Source organism: Alternaria alternata, assembly GCF_001642055.1.
Source record: "Alternaria alternata strain SRC1lrK2f unplaced genomic scaffold CC77scaffold_12, whole genome shotgun sequence".
Classification (NCBI taxonomy): Eukaryota; Fungi; Ascomycota; class Dothideomycetes; order Pleosporales; family Pleosporaceae; genus Alternaria; species Alternaria alternata.
In genome coordinates this window covers 147,731-170,481 of record NW_017306201.1, presented here as the reverse complement: position 1 = coordinate 170,481, position 22,751 = coordinate 147,731, and the positions used below count along the sequence as shown (strand labels likewise).

At 51.3% G+C, this 22,751-nt stretch overlaps 5 protein-coding genes across 5 annotated transcripts; 3 read left to right on the top strand and 2 right to left on the bottom strand.

Moving 5' to 3' along the window:
• Positions 1 to 35: 35 nt before the first annotated feature.
• CC77DRAFT_1009382 (S-adenosyl-L-methionine-dependent methyltransferase) lies at positions 36 to 1,401 on the bottom strand (the record flags this gene model as incomplete). Its single annotated transcript, XM_018523590.1, has 2 exons — positions 36 to 517; positions 567 to 1,401. 2 exons carry the CDS (start codon positions 1,399 to 1,401, stop codon positions 36 to 38), a joined length of 1,317 nt encoding a protein of 438 aa, XP_018385059.1.
• Positions 1,402 to 3,213: 1,812 nt separating this feature from the next.
• CC77DRAFT_1061986 (hypothetical protein) lies at positions 3,214 to 4,389 on the top strand (the record flags this gene model as incomplete). The annotated part of the gene is made up of 1 exon (XM_018528484.1): positions 3,214 to 4,389. One exon carries the CDS (start codon positions 3,214 to 3,216, stop codon positions 4,387 to 4,389), a length of 1,176 nt encoding a protein of 391 aa, XP_018385058.1.
• Positions 4,390 to 5,634: 1,245 nt separating this feature from the next.
• Positions 5,635 to 9,887, top strand: CC77DRAFT_1061985 (hypothetical protein; the record flags this gene model as incomplete). The annotated part of the gene is made up of 2 exons (XM_018528483.1): positions 5,635 to 5,724; positions 5,799 to 9,887. The coding sequence occupies 2 exons, from the start codon at positions 5,635 to 5,637 to the stop codon at positions 9,885 to 9,887; spliced, it is 4,179 nt and encodes a 1,392-aa protein (XP_018385057.1).
• Positions 9,888 to 10,222: 335 nt separating this feature from the next.
• CC77DRAFT_990468 (Phosphoribosylformimino-5-aminoimidazole carboxamide ribotide isomerase) lies at positions 10,223 to 11,358 on the bottom strand. The gene is made up of 3 exons (XM_018536318.1): positions 10,993 to 11,358; positions 10,737 to 10,923; positions 10,223 to 10,677 (listed from the first exon to the last, which is right to left on the bottom strand). Exons 1-3 carry the CDS (start codon positions 11,293 to 11,295, stop codon positions 10,391 to 10,393), a joined length of 777 nt encoding a protein of 258 aa, XP_018385056.1. The 5' UTR covers positions 11,296 to 11,358; the 3' UTR covers positions 10,223 to 10,390.
• Positions 11,359 to 11,426: 68 nt separating this feature from the next.
• Positions 11,427 to 12,674, top strand: CC77DRAFT_132933 (hypothetical protein). The gene has a single exon (XM_018530187.1). The coding sequence runs from the start codon at positions 11,450 to 11,452 to the stop codon at positions 12,323 to 12,325; it is 876 nt and encodes a 291-aa protein (XP_018385055.1). The 5' UTR covers positions 11,427 to 11,449; the 3' UTR covers positions 12,326 to 12,674.
• Positions 12,675 to 22,751: the final 10,077 nt, after the last annotated feature.

Below are 22,751 nucleotides of genomic sequence, written 5' to 3'. Positions count from 1 at the left end.
CATTTTCTTGCGCCTACACCTCCATTACAGTTACTCTACTTCTGCATGAGCAGGTGAGCATCTTCCGATGTGCCCCAACGCTCAGTCCCATCTTCGGGCAATACCACCCACGGCGCCTTCTCCCTCAAAAAGATATGCTTCACAACCTTGGGTGCCACCTCAGTCTTGAGACTCTCCAGATCGACTGTGGCCATGCACAGCCCCATGCCGTCGGGATCAGATGTGTAGACCATGGATATCGGGGCACCGCAACCCGAGCAGAAGGTTCGTTCTGCAACGTCCGATAGTCTTAGAACCTGGCGCGTGTTCGAATGCGTGAAGGAAAGACTGCCTCGGGGTACATGCGTGAATGGAAGGAAGCCAGAGCCTGATACTTGCTGGCATGCGCGGCAATGACACAGCGTGATATCTGAGGGTGGAGCACTCGATGTGTATTGCACCCCACCGCAGCGGCATCCGCCCTTGAAAACCACATCGTCCTGAATGACTTGCGGCACGTATCTCGAACCGTCTGCAGCTACATAACACGTCAGCTTTATGTCAATATACCACTATGGCTTACTCACGTCTTCTTGCAATACCGAGGAAAACAGAGTCGATCTCCTCAATCTTGCCATCTATCGCCAGCTTTTCCCACTCCTCTTTGTAAATGCCTTGCGCTTTCCTTCGGATGTCGTTGTTCGCAAACGTTCTCGCAATGTCCTTGACAATCACATTTTCGACGAAGAAGTCGTCCCATTGCTCCATATCGTAAAAACGTCTGCCATATCCAGCTTGGCTCTCGACAGTAAGAACTTGGTCTATCTCCAGGCCCGCGGACTCCAGCATCTGCTTCAAGGTATCTTCTGATTTGCTCCATGATCGATTGTATGGAATTGGAAGCTCCAATCTGCGAGCTACCCTCTCGAGAACCATACCGGAGACCAAGTTCCTTGGATGTGTTGCGTCCATTGCAATGACCCCTCCAGGCTTGAGGAATTCTGTCCAGTGCTCGATGGCAGTCTTTGGGTTGGGGAACAAGACAAGGGCAGAAGCCACTGTTATGACGTCAAACTGCTTTCCCCTGAGCTCTTCTGTTTCGTCCAGATGTAAAGCATCGCCCTTGAGGAAAGTCGTATTGGCATATTTGTCGCCTCCTTGAGTCTTTCTGTGAGTAGCGACTGCAAGCATACCAGGGGTGACATCAACTCCGACAACATGTCCTTGCGGCCCTACAGCCTCTGACTCACGGAAAGTCAACAATCCTGTGCCACACGCCAAATCCAGTACTTGTTGGCCTGGTTGTATGTCGAGATAGGAAATGAATCGCCTTGTGAAGTCGTTGTGCCAGGTAGCATCGTAATCCCAGGACTTCGAGTCATAGAATCGGATAGCATCCGCCGCTTGTCTTTCGCTTGACATTCTGAGTGATTTGGAACTATCGGTCGTTGTGAAATCGGAAGGTCGCTTCATAAGTGTTGGTTTGGTTCAGTACATGGATAGGGCGTAGAGGAGAGTGACCAATGAGTGGCGGCTTGGTCAGCTTGACTTGCTTTAGATGTAGCCAGTTAAACTTTAGAACGTGCTTCCTTCTCTTCTTATCGACGATGATGCAAACTTGACGACAGCAAAACTCTGAATGCTATCGCGCAAATTCGTATTTATAGCTTTCCTCAAGATTTCGCGAGCCTTGCTGAAACTCCCGTGATGAGGGGTGCCGAAGCTGTGAAGCACTAGCGCTGCGGCTGGTAAGCGCGAGCGACTCAGGACTCCATCCAAACTCCAAGGTGCAACTCCTCCTTCCTCTTCTCCAACGTTACACATGACTCGGGTCTCCGTTATGACTATCTTGGTGCGCGTCTTTGTGTGAAGTTATTCTCAACGACAAGCCACGCTAGACTTGTCTGTAGCCTGGAAACGAAACTCGCCGCAACTCACACGGACCGTGTAGCTTTTCAAGCTCACCGTTATCGACTGTTGTTAATTTCATGACGCTGCGGTTCACCCATCCAGGAGCTATTTTGGAGCATGAACTGTGCAACTTCACATCCAGCGTTCTGATATCCTAAGCGCATGCAGTCCAAGCACTATGCTGCAAACCTCAAACCAGACATAGAGTGCGACACTAACCCTTGCATATCACCATATCCCGAGTGGATGCTGCAAAACCAATTCATGTCCCTACCATGACATAGCGTTCTCGGTAATGGAACAAATGCGACCGAACTACCAACTCGTTGCGTACGAGGAAATCCCCGAACAACGGATAGACGAGACAAGTAACAACAAGCTTCTGCGCAGGACATATCAAGGCTACATGGAGCTGGAAGGATGTCGATCATCTAATACCGGGTGAACTTGCGTGGTGACGAACAGGCTAAACGGCACTTCAACAAGCGCCCCACTGCACCCCGCAACGTGGGGAAGCGTGGAGAGCCGCCATCGTGGTATTAATATCCATTAGACGGTGAACCAGGGTTTCTAGAGTGCGTATATCTTGCTATGCCCAATCGATCGCCATGTTCTGACGAGATCCATTTGGAAGTTCTGGAAGAGCATTCGCTACACTGCGCCATGCCAATACCAGTCTACAATACCCGGATCTGAACATAGACTAAGTGGTCACGTCTTGTTTTGGGGAACACGGCGGGCCAAGGGCGCTATAGTGCGATGTGGTTTCCTCACGGCTCAAGGGAGCTTTTGCACTCCAATCGACGGTATTGACTGTACAAATCACGAACAAATTTTCCATCAATGAACTGTCAACGCAGGGTAAGCTTGTACTCTGTGATGATAGCAGTACCGTAGATGTCTAGGTAGGTTACCTGGAAAACATCAAAGGTCCAACACTTCTCATGTTGGACTAAGTCGATAATAGGAAAACAAAAGCATGTCAGCTTTTGTGAGTTGTGAACGTAGGATACTAGCATGTAAAGTCAAATGATGGTTACCGAATATGGTGATCATGAGTCTATGCCATTCTGTTGTGACGGCTCTTGCTCCACAAGTGCGTGGCGAAAGTAGAGGAGACCAGCATGAGCCAAGGCGTTATGCCCTGATTGCCCCATAGTCACGCTACGAAACACACTTTGTCATCTCCACGGGTTCATTTAGTGGCTATATTTCGCCGTGAGAATGCGGAATGCTTGCGGAGGCCACGATCACTATATAAGAGTTAGGAGTACCTCAGCAATCACCATCCTACAGTGTCTCGAGTACCAAGGTCCGCCCAACATGAAATACTCACTTGTACTTCCGCTCCTTGCTACGACCGTCCTTGCGGCGCCAGCCATCGAACAGCGCCAGGACGCCACATGCAATGTTCCAACTACCTTCCCTACTACTGCCAACGCCAAGTTGCCAAACCCCTTCAAGTTCTTTGACGGAAGGGCTGTTGCCACCAAAGCCGACTTCGCATGCAAGAACAAGGAGGTTAGCGCTGCTATACAGGCACAGGAACTTGGTGACTTCCCCAAGAAGCCATCAAGCGTTACTGCTACCTTCTCTGGATCCTCGCTCTCAATTACCTCGACTGAGGGCGGAAAGTCGGTTACTTTCTCGGTCTCTATCAAGAAGCCTAGCGGGACTGGACCTTTCCCAGCCATAATTGCATACGGCGCTGCCAGTCTCCCTGTTCCCAGCAACGTTGCGACAATCACCTTTAACAACGATGAAATCGGCCAGCAACAGGGTGGTAGCAGCCGTGGAAAGGGCAAATTCTTTGACTTGTACGGCTCCAGCCACAGTGCTGGTGCTCTCACTGCTTGGGCATGGGGTGTTGACCGCATTATGGATGCTCTCGAGGCTACTCCTGGTGCTGGTATCGACCCGAAGCGCGTTGGTGTGACTGGTTGCTCTCGCAACGGCAAGGGTGCTTTTGTCGCCGCTGCGCTTGTCGACCGCATTGCTCTGGGTCTTCCTCAGGAGTCTGGTTCTGGTGGTGCCGCCTGCTGGCGCATCTCCGACTCTGAGAAAGCCAAGGGAAAGAACATCCAAACCTCTAGCCAAATCGTTGGCGAAAATGTATGGTTCTCCACAAGGTTTAACTCCTTCAGCACCAAGTCCAACACCCTGGCCACCGACCACCATCAGCTCGCCGGTATGGTTGCTCCACGTGGTCTGCTCGTCATTGAGAACGAGATTGACTGGCTTGGCCCTGTATCCACGACCGCTTGTATGAAGGCCGGTCGCCTCATCTACAAGGCCCTTGGTGTACCAGATAACATGGGCTTTACAGGCTCCGGCAACCACAACCATTGCCAGTTTCCATCCAACCAGCAGGCTGACCTTACTGCGTTCATCAACAAATTCTTGCTCGGCCAGAGCTCAAACACTGCCAACATTGAGAAGGGCCCATCAGGCGCTGATGCGGCGACATACATTGACTGGACTGCCCCCACGCTTACTTAGGCTTAGTACCTTACGGTACGAACCTAGGGAATGAGTGATACGGAGTTGGGTTTGGACATGTACATAGTTAGCAACGCGTTCGTAGCTAAATGATTATTTGCCAGAATTATGATCCTGTGGACATGAACCCTGGCTATCTATCTGGTACCGAGGGGCCAACTTTACAAAGGTTGAGACAGATGAACGTGCGAGTAAAGTGTGACGTTTCGCCAGACAAGATTCAGTGAACACTCAAGTGAAAAGCTGTTCAATGGCCTTGCTGTTAGTTCGCTATGTACACAGTAGAGCGTTATGGACGGGCTAGAGCGCGCGCTGAAAGCCTCCCACCGCCATTCAGCGCGGGTCCAGAATTCTCACCACCAAAGGCTTTTCCATCTGATAGAGCGGCTACGGTGGGCATAGTGTCGGGAAAAGGCGTCTAGAACGATGAAAAAGTAATAAGTACGAACCATAGCACTGGAACTAGGTTGGGAAGGAAAGTAAGACGGGTTTGATGTTCGCTGGACCGTGGTAGCAGGTTTGGAGGGGTCGTTGGACGTGGCACGCACTCCACTCGTTCCTCCGCCTCCGATGCGGTGGCTTATTGCGGCACTAGTCCACGTCAAGCGCGTTGTTTATCTCCCTACCCCACAGCGCAACGACTCCTGTAGAAGAAGTCGATGAGGGCGACTGGAGAAGAGTGAATAACTGCAGCAAGCAGACGACTCCGCGCTGATTGGCCCAGCCCCAATCGAGCCATCACATGATCTTGCCAAGCCATTTAGCGCTAACTTGTTTGCGCGAACAACGCTCAGGCTAGAGTGGACGTCCGCAGACGTCCAACACCACCCATCCCGATATCACGAAGACTTGCGCCCGCATCTCAACATCCCCGCAACACGCTGTCCACGACGCGTATAGCGGTTTCCGACGCTTTTAGAGCGCGTCTGCGCCTTTGCCACCCCCCACACCGAAATTGCGCGCTCCCCCTTCAGCCTCATCACACAACGCGACTCTGTCAACGGCGGACCCCCGAAGGTCTTTCATCGGCTTCATCGACCAAAGGGCCTCCACCACCACCACGCCCCACGATAATGTCATAGAACCGCTGCACGCGCCACCAACCCTCCCGCGACTGTCTTTCCCTTCTTAATTGCGCGATCTTCGCCGACCCCGACCCCGTACGGCGACCGCGTTCGAGCGTGGATATCCCGTATCTTGGCTGTTTACTGCACACCCCAACCAACACACTGAACCACCATCACCATGGCGTCGGTTCAACCCAACTCAGAAATGCCTGGGCAGGCACCGCTCGCCGCCAACATCACGCGAGAGCAGATCCAACATGTCTTCCAGGTACGTACCTCTCTACGCTTTTTGCGCTACTAGACATTATCTACGCATCGAAACATCGCTAACAATGCCCTCAGCGCTACACCGCGATGAAGCAGCAAGGCGTACCCGAGACCAACCCCGAGTTCATCAAGGCGCGCAATCTTCTCACCATGGTGCAGAAGCAGAACCAGTTCCAGCAACAGCAGAAGATGCTACGGCAACAGCAGCTGCAGCGCCAGCAGGGTCAGATGGATCCTCAAGCTGCTCAGCAAAATGGCGCCAGCATGGCTATGTCCAACGGCACCAAGCCTGCTGCTGCTAGTGATGGCAAGGTCGCTACGCCTGCGCCTGCTTCTAGTGGTCCTTCATCTACCATGCAAATTGCGACTGCTGGTGGGCAAGCTCCTCCTTCCGATGGACAGACTCCCACATCGGCCACCAGTGGTTCGATGGCGCTGTCCAAGGACCAGCTGCTTATGCTACGTGCTCAAATTGGAGCTTTCAAACATCTCTCCAAGGGTCTGCCATTGCCAACCAACATGCAACAGCAGATCTTCGGTCATCATCAAGCCAAAAAGCCCCAGAATGCCGCCGAGGCTGTAGCTGCGGCTTCCCAGATGCTCGATAATGCCACCCGCGCAGGCAGCACCCCGGGCGCAACTGGCGGCGCAGTACAGGAAACTCGAACTCTACCTCGCCTTCCAGACACGTTCATCGATCCCTGGAGTAGCGAAGCTTTCCGCGATGTAAACTACATCTCTCACACTCAGCGCAAAAACCGACCATACCTCGCGACTATCATGCCCCAGGGTGTGGACATTGATGCGGTTCAGGAGAGCATGGCGGAAATGCGCAAGGAGCGCGAAATCCTACTTTACAACCGACTCACGGCGAGAAAGGCCGAGTTGGAGAAGGTTCACGCGAACATCGGTTCCTGGGATACCAGCAAGACCGATACGCCTGAAGACGATGGAAAGGTCAAATTGGCTCTGGTCATCGAGCAGAAGAAGCTCAACCTACTGGAGAAGCAGCGCAAGCTGCGGAGAGAGATTGCCCAGCAAATGATCCATGCTGACAACCTTGCCATGACAGCGAACCGAACAGTATACCGACGCCTTAAGAAGCAATCGATGCGCGAAGCCCGTCTTACCGAGAAGCTAGAGAAGCAGCAACGCGATGCACGCGAGACCAAGGAGAAGAAGAAGCATCACGAGTTTATCGATGCTATCCGCAAGCACCGCACAGAGTTGCAGGAAGCTGGCGCCGCTCAGCGCATGCGTCTGCAGAAGCTCGGCCGTACCATGATCACAACACACCAGAACATCGAGAAGGAAGAGCAAAAGCGTATCGAGCGCACCGCCAAGCAGCGTCTGCAGGCTCTCAAGTCCAACGACGAAGAGACCTACCTCAAGCTTTTGGGCCAAGCCAAGGATACTCGTATTTCGCACTTGCTCAAGCAGACCGATGGTTTCTTGAAGCAACTCGCCGACTCCGTCAAGGCACAGCAACGGTCTGCAAACAACTCATACGAGCCGGAGGAGCCGGAAGAGGAGAGCGATGCCGAATCTGGCGATGAAGACCGCCCAGGCAAGAAGAAGACCGACTACTACGAGATTGCTCATCGTGTCAAGGAAGAGGTTACACAACAGGCTACCAACTTGGTTGGAGGTACCTTGAAGGAGTACCAGCTGAAGGGTCTGCAGTGGATGATATCCCTGTACAACAACAATCTGAACGGTATCCTTGCAGACGAAATGGGTCTCGGAAAGACTATTCAGACCATCAGTTTGATTACCTATCTCATCGAGAAGAAGCGACAACCAGGACCTTACTTGGTTATTGTGCCGCTTAGTACGCTTACCAACTGGACGAACGAGTTTGAGAAGTGGGCACCCAGTGTCACCAAGATTGTTTACAAGGGTCCTCCAAACTCACGTAAACAATATCAGCAGCAGATTCGTTGGGGCCAATTTCAGGTTTTGCTCACAACCTACGAGTTTATCATCAAGGACAGGCCAGTTCTCAGCAAGATCAAGTGGGTACACATGATTGTTGATGAGGGTCACCGTATGAAGAACGCCGGTTCAAAGCTCAGCATGACCATCACACAGTACTACACGACGCGTTATCGTCTCATTCTTACTGGTACCCCGCTGCAGAATAACCTTACGGAATTGTGGGCTATGCTGAACTTCGTCCTTCCTACCATCTTCAAGTCGGCTACTTCCTTCGACGAGTGGTTCAACACTCCTTTTGCGAATACTGGAGGTCAAGACAAGATGGAGCTTACTGAAGAAGAGCAGTTGCTCGTCATTCGTCGTCTTCATAAGGTTCTCAGGCCTTTCTTGCTCCGTCGTCTCAAGCGTGATGTCGAGAAGGATCTTCCCGACAAGACCGAGCGTGTGATCAAGTGCAACTTCTCGACGCTCCAAGCGAAGCTGTACAAGCAACTTGTCACACACAACCGACTCATGGTCAGCGACGGCAAGGGCGGAAAGACTGGTATGCGCGGATTGAGCAATATGCTGATGCAGTTGCGTAAGCTGTGCAATCATCCATTCGTATTCGAAGAGGTTGAAGACGTCATGAACCCAACCAAGGGTACAAACGATCTTCTGTGGCGTGCAGCCGGCAAGTTTGAACTGCTTGACCGAATTCTGCCCAAGTTCCAAGCCACAGGTCATCGTGTCCTCATGTTCTTCCAGATGACACAGATTATGAACATCATGGAGGACTACTTGCGGTTGCGAGGTATGATGTACCTGCGTCTGGACGGAGCGACTAAAGCAGATGATCGATCTGATCTGCTGAGGCTGTTTAACGCTCCCGACTCACCGTACTTCTGCTTCCTGCTATCCACGCGTGCCGGTGGTCTTGGACTGAACCTTCAAACTGCCGATACCGTTATCATCTACGATTCTGATTGGAATCCTCACCAGGATTTGCAAGCCCAGGATCGTGCCCATCGTATCGGTCAGAAGAACGAGGTCCGCATTCTGCGTCTTATTACCTCCAACTCTGTTGAGGAGAAGATTCTTGAGCGAGCCAACTACAAGCTGGACATGGATGGCAAGGTTATTCAAGCTGGTAAATTCGACAACAAGTCCAAGGACGACGAGCGAGACGCCATGTTGCGAATCATGTTGGAGTCTGCTGAAGCCGCAGAAAGCCTTGAACAGGAAGAGATGGATGATGATGATCTGAACCAGATTATGATGCGACACGATCACGAGTTGGCAACTTTCCAAGAGATGGACAGAAAGCGCTTGGCGGAAGATCCATATGGTCCCGGCAAACCGCTTGGTCGCTTGATCGGCGAGAGTGAGTTGCCAGACATTTACCTGAACGAGGAGGCTCCCATCGTCGATGAGAAGGATGACACACCTGCTGGTCGTGGTGCTCGAGAGCGTACCCGCGTCAAGTATGATGATGGTCTTACCGAGGAGCAGTGGTTGGAGGCTGTCGACAACGATGAAGATACTATTGAAGCTGCTATCGCCCGCAAAGAAGCTAAGGTCGCCAAGCGAGGTAGGAATAAGACTGGAAGGGCAGGTGAAGAGGATTCGCCAGTTCCATCACGCGCCAGCTCAGAGGAACCTATGCCGAAGAAGCGAGGCCGCAAACCCAAGGCTGAGAAGCGCAAAGCCGACGAAGCCTCTCTCGATGCTGACCTTGCACCTCGCAAGCGTGGCCGGCCCGCTCCAGCCAAGGACATGCTACACCCTGACCAGAGAGCGTCGCTTCAGAAGGTTGTTAATGTTGTCTACGAAGCTCTCAACGACCTGGAGGAAGAGTCGCAAGATCCCAACATCCCCAATCGCGGTATCATCGACCCATTTATTGAGCTTCCAGACAAGTGGGATTACCCAGATTACTACCAGCTGATCAAGAATCCCATCTGCATGAAGCAGATTGAGAAGAAGATCAACAAGAAGGAGTACCAGTCTGTGAAGCAGTTCCGTCAAGATCTAGGCTTGCTGTGTAACAACTGCCGCACATACAATGAGGATACGTCACTGCTCTTCCAAGATGCCAACCTGATAGAGCAGACTGCACTCGACAAGCTTCGGGAAGCGACGGCAGAGTTTCCAGAGTGGCAAGATTACGACGATGGTGGTAGTGTCACTGGTGGTGGTATGAGCACCATGACGAGTGCGGTTGGCACACCACGGGCTGGTGTCTGAAGAAGGTAAGTTGCCGCATTGAAGATTATTCATTGGGTATTCACTAAGAGCGACAGATGAGAACGTACGTCTTCAAACACGACGCGTGATCGACGATATGGTTTGATCGGCATAACACTCAACCACCTTACACCTTCTTTACATGTAGTTTTTGTCCTCCTGTACAACTTGTAAGACCTGGAGGAAGATTGGAGAGGTTTAATTCCAGGCATTTTATTGCGCGCGCACTACACGTCTTTCCTCGCTCACATCACATTTTGCAGCGAGCTTCCCATGGTTCTAGGATGCTTGATTGAGTAACACGATTCTGGGGTTAAGGGGTTTTCTTCTTCAGTGGGAGTTTGATGCATGCATGGCTACTGTAGCTAGAGCGAGCTTAGCTTTAGCTCGCCTTTGATAAAAAAAAGGCAATTTGATGTTCGAAGAGAAGGAAGAAATGCAATAGTTTGCACTTGTTCTGATTTGTTCGATGTGTTGTGCGATACATGACATAGTCTTGTCATTCATGCTTGCTCCGCATTCCACTTGACGCAATCTTGGAACTTGACGCCTGACCCGCCAAAGATATCCAAGGCGCTACCGATGGTCAGGTCAACCTTGCCCTTGCTCAATTTCTTCACCAACTCTAGGTCTTCGAGTGAACGACCTCCACCGGCATATGTGACGGGTATGCTGCACCACTCTGCTAGCTTAGTGACGAGTTCGTGATCGATACCGCGTTGTAGACCTTCGACATCGGCGGCGTGGATGAGGAATTCGCAGCAGTGCGGTTCAAGGAGGGATATGGATTCTACGCATGGATGTTAGCCACATCTGTTGGGCATGAAGATAGACATTGGGTGTGTATACCCTGGTTCAGCTCAAATTCGGTGATAGTCTGCCACTTGTTCGTCGCAACGAACCATTTGTCGTCTTTCCTTCGGCACGAAAGATCAATGACGAGTTTAGTTTTATCGTTGCCAATGGCTTGGAGGACGGCTTGCAGGCGGTCCATGGAAAAGGTAGACGAGGGAAAGAGGTACGACGTTATGATCACCTACTGCGCTTTGATTAGTCCAGTTTCTTGTTCATAGTCGCCAATGTCGTTTGATTGTGTAAAGCTCACCTTATCCGCACCTCTCTCGATCCACTCGGCTGCATTCTTCTCTGTGATTCCTCCACCGACTTGCATGCCACCCTTCCATGCTTCCAATGCGTCTTGAGCTGCTTGGTCGTTTCCAGGACCGAGCATTATAACGTGTGCGCCTGTCAAGCCATGTTGTTTGTACAGGTCAGCGTAGAAGGCGGATGGATGTTCCGAGGTCCAGTTTGTCTTCAGGACGTCGGGGGTTGTGGTGTTGAGCGTGCCACCGACGATCTGCTTGACGCTTCCGGCGTGCAGGTCTATACAGGGACGAAAACGCGTCATTGTGTGGTCTACGGGATTGTGATGCGTGTAGAAGGATGCTGCGGGGGAGGGGTTGAGTGAAGGACGGGGGTCCGAGCGAACAATTGACGCTAAGAATTTCCCATGTCGAACTTTTGGATCGCCCATCTTGCGCGCTCAACACCACGACGCAACCATGGCGCCCGCACTCGGAAAACGGAAGCGCGTAACGCGCGCAGAACTCGAGCAACCGTCGCGATCTCCTTCTCCCTCTTCCGCTTCTGGCGATGACTCCGGCGCCGAAGACCTCCAGGCGATATTCCGGCGCGCATTCGAAGCAAAGTTCAAGCCTCTACCCGTAGAGCCCAAGAAACCCAAGATCGAGGAACCACCGGTACAAGAAGAACCAGACGAGGAAGAATCAGACTGGTCAGGCATAAGCGACAGCGAAAATGGCGTCCAAGTCGTTGAGTACCAAGACCCACGCCGGGAACTTGATGAGACTGAACGGGCAGAGATGAAAGCCTTCATGTCGTCGAAACCGCCTACCTCAGCTTCCGCGTCCTCGAAAAATGTGACAAACAAGAAGAAGCAAGAAGACCCTGACTCCAACGAAACCACAAATCTGAAAAACGACATGGCGCTCCAAAAACTCCTTCGTGAATCACACCTTCTCTCCGCGTCCTCCTCTGGTGCCTCGACACCTACGCTCACCACCACGGGCGTCGCACGCCATAAATCGCAAGACCTGCACCTCCAAGCCCTCGGCGCCAAGGGCTCAATCTTTACGCAGAAGAAAATGCCAATGGCACAGCGGAAGCACATGATAGACAAGGCACGAACGATGGAAGAGAAGAGGCGGAGAGAGGCCAAGGAGGCTGGTATCGTTCTAGAGAGGGAAAACAGAGTCACCAAGAAGGCACCCGAGAAGAAGAGGGAGAGGGGTGTTGGAGGACCCAGTATAGGAAAGTTCAGGGGCGGTACACTGAGTCTGAGTAAGAAGGATGTGCAGAGTATCACAGGCGGTGGGGGTTCCAAGGGAAAGGGAAAGGGCAAGAAGGGGAAGAGATGAGAACGAAGATGTTGAGATACCCAATATGAATTATGCGACTCGAGTCGAGATGTCCCGACGCGCCCGTGTTCATGGACTTGCTGTCATGCACGACGTGTCACGAAGCTTGTTCATCAATTACCCCAAGGCACTCTCGAAAGAACCTGCTCTCGCTTCTTAGGAAGACTCTCAACGGTCGCATATGGGACAAGTGCTCCTTGTGACCAGAAGGAGCCCCGACAAGCAGCGACTAACATCAAAGCGTCTCCCGCGGTAATTGAGCATTTGCCATTTTACCTTTCGGTCATTGTCCAATATCAAACTCCCATTCCCTTTGTGGAACAAACTCACTACAATCGGCCTCCTACATCCGGCCAACCGCACCAAGCAAGCCTCAATTACTGTCACTCCAAACCCTGCTATATAGCAACCTCAATACCCTCACCCAAGCTATTTTGTTCATCGATGCCAGACAAGCCTTTCCGGCTCCTATACCTTCCTGTAGAGCTACGATACACAGTACATGAGCAGATTGAGATCTCTGCCTGTCACTACCGGCTCAAGGACCTGATCTTCAGGTGCAAATCCGAGAAAGCAATACCATGATCATACATGGCACTTGTTGTCAAAACGCTGCCAGTGTGGTTCCTAGCCATTTGCCGTTTGATTTGTGAAGAGGCAGCACCTTGCCTCGTGCTCAAGCTGGATACGCTACCTGATGAAACCTCTCGGTTCATCATCGATTCGAGAGACTTTTACAGTTTCGTCTATCAGAAGCACAGTATTCGCACGATGTTCGAGAAATAAGAATCTGACGCGTTCACACAATAATGGGACGGTATTAGCAGTGATAGAGATCCTCGGACCTAGATTCCCTACAAGCCATATCTTGGGGACCCAAGCCATGGTACTATCCAAGTCTTTTTACGTGGTTTCAAGAAACACACAGCCATCGTGATATCCTTCAAGGAGTGCATCAAGATTCGAAGACGTCGACTCGATACGAAGAAAGTCTTCAACTTCCGCTACTGTATTGGGTCACTTGATGATTTCACTAGCAATCTCCTTTTCATATTATGACTTAAGAATTTGATTAGAGACGGCGTCGAACTTAACTTGAATGGGTTCGAGGCAGATGATATCCAGTCTGTAATTGAGGAGTTTAATTATATAAAGTCTATGTACCGTATGGATAACGGTGGGCTGGTTAGAGATGTTTCTGACGCAGAGTGAAAGGTAGTGTTAGCAAGATATAACGTTACGCTGAACGAAGAGGCTGTCACAGAGGTCGGTATAGTGGCAAAGCAGTTGTTCGCACTATTGATGGATATGTTCGTTGTGTTCAAGTATGCAGAGTTAAGCTCAAGGTATGTCAGAATATGTTGGTAGCTGTATCTTGGTACGGAGTACAGGAGATGTTCTCTCTGTAGGCAGAGGAGATGTTCATAGTGATACCAGGAATAAGCTGGGAGTCAACCAAATGTGACACGCATTTAAAATATAGACATCATGCACTCGCAAGGCACCTTGATGCAACATGTTGATACGTTGTACCTATCGCAGAAATCCTTCGGTTGTCTACATTCATCCGAGAACTTCCGTATACATAAATTTACCAGGAGTTACGGGTATAGAAATCCGGACGGTTGACTCTCCTGACTACTGAATATAGCCGCGCGTTACTCGAGTAAAGCGACAAGTTGCTCAGTAGATCTTACTCTTATCCATTATAACCGTAGTCCTATTAGCACGACCACAGGATTAAATCACGCGCCCCGCTGTAACCGCTGTTACCGAATAACACGACGTGTCGTGACAGCGTGTGCAGCGTGTGTCAACACTTTGGTCGATCGAGTATCACAAGGCGTTTGCCCTATAGAAACTCCGCCTAACTTGCCTAATTTGCCTACGATCTTAGCGTACCGGCAACCAAAATTTGGGTTCTTGGGTACCGGTCAGCCCTATTTCAGATAGTACTCCGGTAGTGTTTGAATGGTCTCTAGAGCTAATGATAGCCGCAAATTGTATCTAGACGTCATGTTGTGCTGATGGTTCTGCGGGTCCAATCAGTTATCATCACGCTTGCTATCGCGCTTGTATGAGCCAAGTTGTCCAGCTGAATGGCTCAAGTACGATGCTATTGGTAGCGGAGGGTGGGTCCGATGTTTTGTCGCATGTCGACTTCCGAGCTGGAGCTACCCAAGTATAAGCGCTTAAACGGTCTGTGGAGTGGGGAGTATTGGGCTGAGGGGATGAGTGAGTAGTCTACGGGCGCGAAGTATTAGGTTACCAGGTAACTCTGGAGATTGAATCTATCCAACTCTCGGGCTTTGGGGCCGAATATCCTGACGCCTATCAAAGGATGAGAGAATAGCTGCTTACGCAGGTATGTGTATCGGAAACAGCTGATGGATTGAGTAATCAAGAGAAGGAGCGCAGTTAATCCACAGCCATAACATGGAGGGCAAGATGAAAACTTGTCCGTTCATATTTCGGTTGCTGTAGAACATGTTGCAGTTGTATCTGATGACTATTTCCTATCATACGTCATTTCGAAGAATCACGCTCTCCCGCATGCAATCCTGGCGAAGTATTTGAGAAATATGTATCGCAGTTATTACCGTTACAAGTCTAGTGGTCCGTCAACCCTTCTCTCAGAACGAGGCTGAAGCTGATGATTAGCTTCCGGTTGTTGAAGTCATCAACCAAACTCCGTTTTATGGTCTGTGAGCGTATACCGAGCAAGTCCGTATGTCTTGCGTGCTGCGTACAATGCATCTAATCTGAAGCTAACATAGTCACTGCTAAGCACCGTACCCTACATGATCCTATCTTCGTTGTGCATGAAGAGCGCACCTTGGGTGCAAATTCTACCATCACGCTTGTCACAAAGCCTCCCACTGTAGCTTTACTGTAACCAAAAAGTTGTGAAGTATCCGGCTCTCCAGGATGGGCGAGCTGGATGTGAAGCTGAGCCGTTACGTCGTACATATGGCGAGCGTAGATACATTGCTCAGTCATTGTGGCCTTCTAAGATTGATCGAATAACGAAAGGCGGACTCTAAGACTGAAAAGGCTACGATGTGCCTGAGGTCCGACCGCCTAGGATATGACACTACAAGGCCGAATGACGCTCACTGCAATACTGTCCTCCGCGTCATAGGAAAGAGCACGTCCTGATCCTTACACGCCGAAAGCATTTGGGTGAGTATAACGTGTCTCGAGCGCTCATTAAAATTCGACATTGCTACGCGCGGCCTACTTTCCCAACAGAGTCTCCTTCACGGTCCAAGCACATCCCTAGTGCCTCTGAAGTACGTATGTGACAAGATTGTGTGATAGCACTCGATCCGGCGGTTGAAGACTCGGTAGCTGCGGGTTTAAGGAGCCGCGCAGAGGCTGATGGACTGCCTTGCACGCAATTAGACTCATATGAGTATGTGGAATTGAGTGGTCGACCAATGAGAAATGAAGCACTGAGTGGGAAGACGACGAGATAAGCTAGTCAAATAATCCATCCTTTCTCATGAAACGTGGCTTCATGTGGACGAGGCCTAGTCCTACCTTATGGGCCTAAATGAAGGAATAGTGTTCTGCATACATGACCGAGGCTTCCAGTTAGAAGTCTCAGCCTCGTCAATTGCAAATTTGACGTTGTCAGATCTGTAACATCAGATATCTCCACTTGCAGGGTACGACGCAAGCACTACTTCTTTCAGTCAACGTGCAGAAGGATTCTACTGCGAGCAGCGACCGTTACGTTTGAATACGACAACGATGTTCCGAAATAATGCTAGCATGCAGTAAGCTGCCGTTGGATGATCATATACGAACGTTCTCCGGAAACACAATGCCACCGGCTTGTCTGCTGAGCGTCGTGCCAAAATCCGAGTTGCTATAGCAGGGAAGAATGCAGTAAAGACAGAATACCGATTAGCCTCCGAAGGCCTGCGCTTGGCTGCAACCGTATATGCTGACAAGATTGACATCAAGGGCCATTGAGTCGCAGTGAGGATTTTCATCAGAAGCCGCGCAAGAATGTGATGTTGGTGGCGATGTATCCTTGATAGGATGTTCAGCCTCACTCCAGCTCCATAATGTTGGGAAACGCTCGATCGGTGGCAGAATGGGGCAGTGGCGATCAGCATGGGTTTGAAAAGGGGGATCTCAGCACAGCGATCCATCCCATTCTTTTGCAGTTTGGCGATGCAGAGAAGGTCTATTCTTGGGAGGGAAGGGTGCAAACGCGTCAGTGAGGCGTGCCCCCGAAACCCCTCAAGGGTGGCGAACGGTTGCAATATGGTCCTCACACAGCGTTGTGAGACTCAAGTCGTATGCTTCGCCAATGCACAGGTTTGTATCATGTGGAAGTTCCGTACCTCTCTTCACTCACATTTTTTGATGGAGGTGGTCCGTTACACGATGCGCATTCCCTATTGACTGATGCGGAATCTGACCGGTCGCGGATTCGACGTCGCCCTGACATGCTGCGCGTACATGACGGCCTCGCCGGCAACCCCACGTGTTAGGCCACAGTATGTGTCGACTGATTTCCACCGCCAGAAGCGTCAGCTTGCACAGTTGATAGATATGTTGGCCTGAAACTCGGTTGGTCGGTACATTACGAGCTACCGAGATCTAGAGGCACGGCTGTCATGCAAGATTGACGAAATGCGGAAGCGGAAGCGGGCACGCTCACCGATGAAGATCTGGAGGAATATCGAGAAGGGCCGAATGCTTGCGATGGATCCATCGTCAAGGGAAACGCAAGATCTGATATTTCTTTTCAAATCTGTGTGGGTGGAAATATTCCTGGTTGGAGTTGGGGAAGCGGCTGGCGGGGCGGACTGGGTAGCTGGGAAGGGCCGGAATGCTGCCGACGTATCTCGTTGAGATGCCGCTCGGGAGCCCGCCTTGACGAGGGCGAGCGTCCTGGAGTAAGTCTCCAGACACGCCCACCACTACGAACGCAGGTGCCATTGGTGGGTATGTGTTCCGGCAGCCAGTGGCTTCGCGTAATGCACACAGCGTCCCTGGTGGCGTCGCACAATTGAGCCCCACCCTATCACAACTCTCACAGACCACAGGCGCAAAGACACAACAGCTCGCCTATCTGCAACAACAATGGCAGTATCTGGTCTGGGTCAAGGAGGTTAATAGTACCTCTCTGCGGTCCATCACCCCGCCATCTTGAACTTTGAGTTGGCAGATACAATTGTGCATATAGCAACGAGAGGTACGCTAGGCTTAGTACAGTTCCGTTTTGAGCGTTGTGCATACAATCCTACGGCGGCTACAGGCTGCCGTTCCCTAGATCTCGAGGGCACGGAGCGTTGCGTTCTGATCGGTGGGGCGCATCAAAATACCTCGCCGACCACTCTGATACCAGCGGCGCGACCGAAAATGTCCTTTACTAACAATCGTTATAGCTGGGGAGATGTGATCGGTCATGGGTCGAGGATAGATGTTGCAAAGAGATGGATCAGGAAGTCTTTAGCACAATCACGGCTACTACCGGTGTCAAACTGTCACTTCAAACTCGTCATATTGACACCCGGTAAATAGGTTATGCCAAGGTCCTCAACTGGCCTCCACATGCCGATTATCGACCAAAGGATCGCTTGGTCCCTGACGCTTCAGATTCGTCCTTGCAACTGGTATAATGCAACATGATTGCGAGCTATCCAGCTAGGACGGCAGCACACCTCAAGTATCGCATTGCATGTTCACACTCACGACTCGATTTCTTGCTATCTGTCTGACGCCACTCTATCGACCCGCTGTAGCGGAACGCTCAGGTACATCGGAATCGCGTTCTCAGATCATGCACGCTGCGTTCGAACGAGTTAGTTTCAGTCAGCTGATCCTGGAAGTTCATGCACCTCCCCTGTTTGCGCAATCTTCATTCTGTCATCATCGCTTTCCGGATATACACTCAGCACCCGTCCTTCACGCCAAGTCGACTAGCGTGTAGTCGGCCATGCAGCAGTACATGGTTCTAAATGCAGATTCTCATTCCCGGGCGCAGGGGCGATGAAGGTGCATCAGATCCGATGAAGACTCCGATACGAACTGGCAGGGAAACTGACTCAAGCTACACACCATTACAGAACACCATATCGTGGCTGGAGATTTTCGAACTTCTGGAATCATGGCGCCTAAGTCGCAGCGAGTGATCAAGATTTTCTCGGAAACATGATGACACTGTGTAGTGATATGCATGTTGTACGTAGTGATCGACGCGTGACTTACTGTATACATCAAAAGTCAAGCATCTCCACGCTACCACTTTGGCATGCACGTAAGCCGGTAGTGTACCAGACTCTTCTAGACCGATTTACCGCCATTTCGAGATTTCAAGAAGAGAGTGGTCTTGGAGTCGAAGTACGGTGTATCGCTTGCGATCTCATCTGTATCAAGAGGCGAGCGATGAGAGATCTGTACGTTACGCCACTGAGGTGTAGCGTGTTTGATCATCCACATCGATGTTTTCTAGAAGGCGATCAAGGTGGCAATAAAAAGGAGATCTGCGTGGGAGGCGTACGTGCCGTGAGCAGGAAGATGGCTGGGGCAGTTGCGCACAATGAAGCTTTGCTGCCAGGGTGTTCCAGGTATCACAGTGTGATGTAACATGTTGAGAGGCACAGAGGCTGGGAATTCACTGCTAATTCTCTACAGGATTCAACCGTAGTCGGTGCATGTCAGGGCCGGCTTATGTACCTCTTCCGTGGTTAGCTTTGACGGCTGCATTGCATCGGTACTGTTGGCTGCTACTACCGAGCTCAGCATTCGCCTTGCCATCGTTATTAGCCGCTGTTGGACGAGCATCCTATGTCTTGCTCCCCTGTTGGATATGCCTTCGTACTTGCGGTGAGTGTTGTTCAAGCATACTGCTGCACTCCGATGTGAGTGTGTCTGCTGGACATGAATGATGGTGTTGAGCCTACATTCCAAGGTTTCAAAATGCGGTAGCTCCAAGTCAACAGTTCTGAGACGTCTGGCGGTCAAGCTCAGTTGCTTCGTTGTCTTTCCTTCCGCGGAGGATCTCACAGCTTCGCGGTAGAGGTGTTGAATTGCGATTGGGGTTTGGAGCGTTAGTCGCGCTAGATCAGCCTGTTGCGATACCCCATGGTATATTCCGGAACATAATACTGTTGTAGCGCAACCACATTGCACCTTATCCATTGAAACCACATGTCGATATCGGTAACCGCCAGACTGCAAAGCATCTCTCCTCTTCACGGTAGATACCGAGATGAGAAGACTGCAGGACAACTTGGAAGCGAAGCGCTGGTAGCGATGCTTGCCCGCCGGATAACCGTCAAGGTTGCTAGAGGTAGCCCAGGAGCTAACTACACCGTACAGCACCTTGTTGCTGACCACTCAAGACCCAAGAAGTGATCGACGGTGAGCCCTGGAGCGTGAATAGGGTGATGTCTTCCACACTCGTATACAATGCGGTGTAGATACGCGAGCACCAAGCGATTTGGAAGTATTCAGGGGATTACATGAGCAGCCGTGGCTGTACGATGGTATCGAACGCGATCTGATGGTGAAGGCAGGGAACATGGGATGAAACACATCAGCGGCCCCGGGGAAGCGATCGGGCCTATCCGTTTGGTCACTGGCATCTGCGGCTGACCTGTCCGCCTAACCAAGGTGGGTCTGACAGGACGAACTGTGCGTCTTTGACCCGCGGGCCTAGGATCTTTGCTCGGTTAGCATCACGCACATGCATGCGTCATTTGGCTAGCATAAGGTTCACGAACCATTCGCTTCACTCGAGAGTCGATATCTTGTGAAGCGGACACTAACACAGACAGACCACTAGGTGGCGATCGCAGTCCAGTACCACCGAACAAGGACCGCGGCCTGCTGCCGCTGGTTCCGTGCGCCGCCGCCGCTGTTGCCGTCCGCACAGCCAACGCCTGTCAAGAAAGTATCAATGAACCGGACGCAAACGGGAAATATGAGCGATGGGGGTTTCTGGCAGCTCGGGTTTCGTACAACAGAGAGAAATGAGTGAAGTGGCCAAGTGATTTTGGACGATATCCGATATCTTGGCACTACAACAATCTTGCACAAAGACCGCTCGATGAAGGACAGAGACTAAGACAAGTCCACACTGCTGCGATATGAGCTCCGTTGTACACGAGCATTCCATGGTGGTCCATCATTTTTTGGAGGTTGAAGTGCGAGATTTGATGCCGCATGATGGTGTCCAGCACTCGTTTGAGACTACTGCAGGTCCACGATTTCGGAAGAAGAATTTCTTAGTATTGCAACCCCTCCAAACCTCACTTACCAGCATCAACCGCATCGACCTTAGGTCGAAGAGTTGTCCCCGAGCCACGCGGCTCAACGAAACCCTGCACTTCGGATCTTTGTGTCCCAGTGTGGGAGGTTGAAGCAATCGCCCTCTGCACGAGATACCTTAAGGGTCCGCACGGATGATCCGGTGAAATACTACGACGCGATCGATACACCCTGGCACGGAAACCTGCCACACAGATTACTCACATGCAAGTCTCAACCTATCTGGTCCCGGTCACCAAGGACTAGAAGTGGAAGGAGGAAGCATCGGTCCTCGGGAGGTGTAGATTGGTCACATCCGTCCAGCATTCAGCTCTGCTCTCTTGGTAGGGATACCCCAAGGGCATGTAATTGAATCTTGGACAGTGCTTCCCACTGAGGGGCGGAGAGACGGGTGTACTGCCATGCCATCTCGGTATGTTGCAATCCCGTAGTCGCCTACGCCGCTGTTTGGCATGTAGATCAATAGCACGATCTGAAGCCCCTGCAGCTGTTTGAGCTCCTTTCAGCATTGACTCTGTATTTCAAATACATGTCGAGAAAACGGTCGTCAATCGGGCTGTCAAGGATGAGAGACTTTAGTCTGGTCGATACGGGAAACCTAAGCTGCTTAAAGATCCGAGCGCGTCGTTCGAAGTTAATTTCCAAAGATGGCGTTTTGAATTGGGGTATATGGATTAGTAGTACTAAGGGCCGTTGGTGGCAGGTCTAATGGCGCAATAGAGACTGTGGATACATAGGGAAGCACGCGCCGTACATAGCGTCGGCCTAGAGACATCGCCGACTGTGACGCCACGAGAGTCTGAACTCACTGTTGGGCCACAGCATGTGGCGGGTAACAATAAATTTGATCGCCCTTAACGCAGGGGCGCCAATAGCAAATACAGAGGCGGGCGGGGTCATGGATACCAAAGGCAAGAACTTTGATGGTACCTTTTAGCTGAGAGGATACATGGTGAAGTGCCCCAATAGATCGGAAAGGTTCCACATAACCGCTGAAGTGGGATGAATTTCTCATTGCAAGATTGCTGTAATCGCGTGAGCAAATATTTGAGGCTAATGCCCGAAGTTGTGCTAGCGCCATCTGCCAAAGCCACGTGATTTGGTGCTCTTCACTCCTTCATGTGCGGGCAGAGACCCTGTGAGAACCGTGATGCTATTCCAGCACGTCGATCTCCAAAAACAACTGTACAAGTCGACAGTACCATTGGCATCTGAATTGCGATTGTTTTCAGCTTCGACCACTGCGATGCTCGAACTCATAAGCTTTGAAACAAAGCCGAAGTGGGGCGGCATACCCGTCTGCTTCCCCGATGACAAGCTGGGACTCCCATACAGACTAAGGCACGTCAAGATCTGACCTATGCTGCGTCCGGGCGCCGCCTCTTATTACCTAAGGTACTTCGGGTTTGAGGCGTTCCATTCGTAGGTGGAGGTAATGAGCTTGTCCAGAAACACCAATGATTGGCGAGTGTGGGCTTCATCTACGGTCCCGTCAACGCCCCGGGTAGAAGCGTCGACCGCCACGCCGCCGTCGATTATCGGATGCAATAGCGCATATCTGCACCCACGTGTGTATGTTCGGAAGACCAGGAGTCGCGCTTCACACTACGCCGAGGACCCAAGAAATTGCCAGCCACGATAAGCCAGTATGCGAGGATCCTCACCGGGATGCCGGCTGGCCTAGCACACGAGGAATTCGTACTTGGTCGAATGCTCGTGGAATGTACTGTACGTTTCTGTTGACGACGCGCAAGCCCTGTATGTTTCACGATCGGCCTCGAATTCGACATTGCGACTGCTGCTATCCGTGAGGCAATCGGACAGCCGACACCCGATATGCAGGGAGGCTCAACATTGACTCCTGGGGTAGGCCGCACGGTGAATTTTGGCGGTGATTAACGTATCGACAAATGGGGTGTGGCTTGGGCGTCTTGTCCTATGGAACCCCCACACTGCACATGAGACGGCGAAGCCATGTGTCCGTTCACACCTGGGACCGTACCCCGGTTCCGTCTTCAGACTGCATCCTAGTCGGCTGTCGTGCCCCGTACATCCACCATTCTCTGCTGGTTAGCCTTCCACTAAAGCCTCCATCCCAGTAACTTCTTGGCTGCATGCGAGAGCGATATTC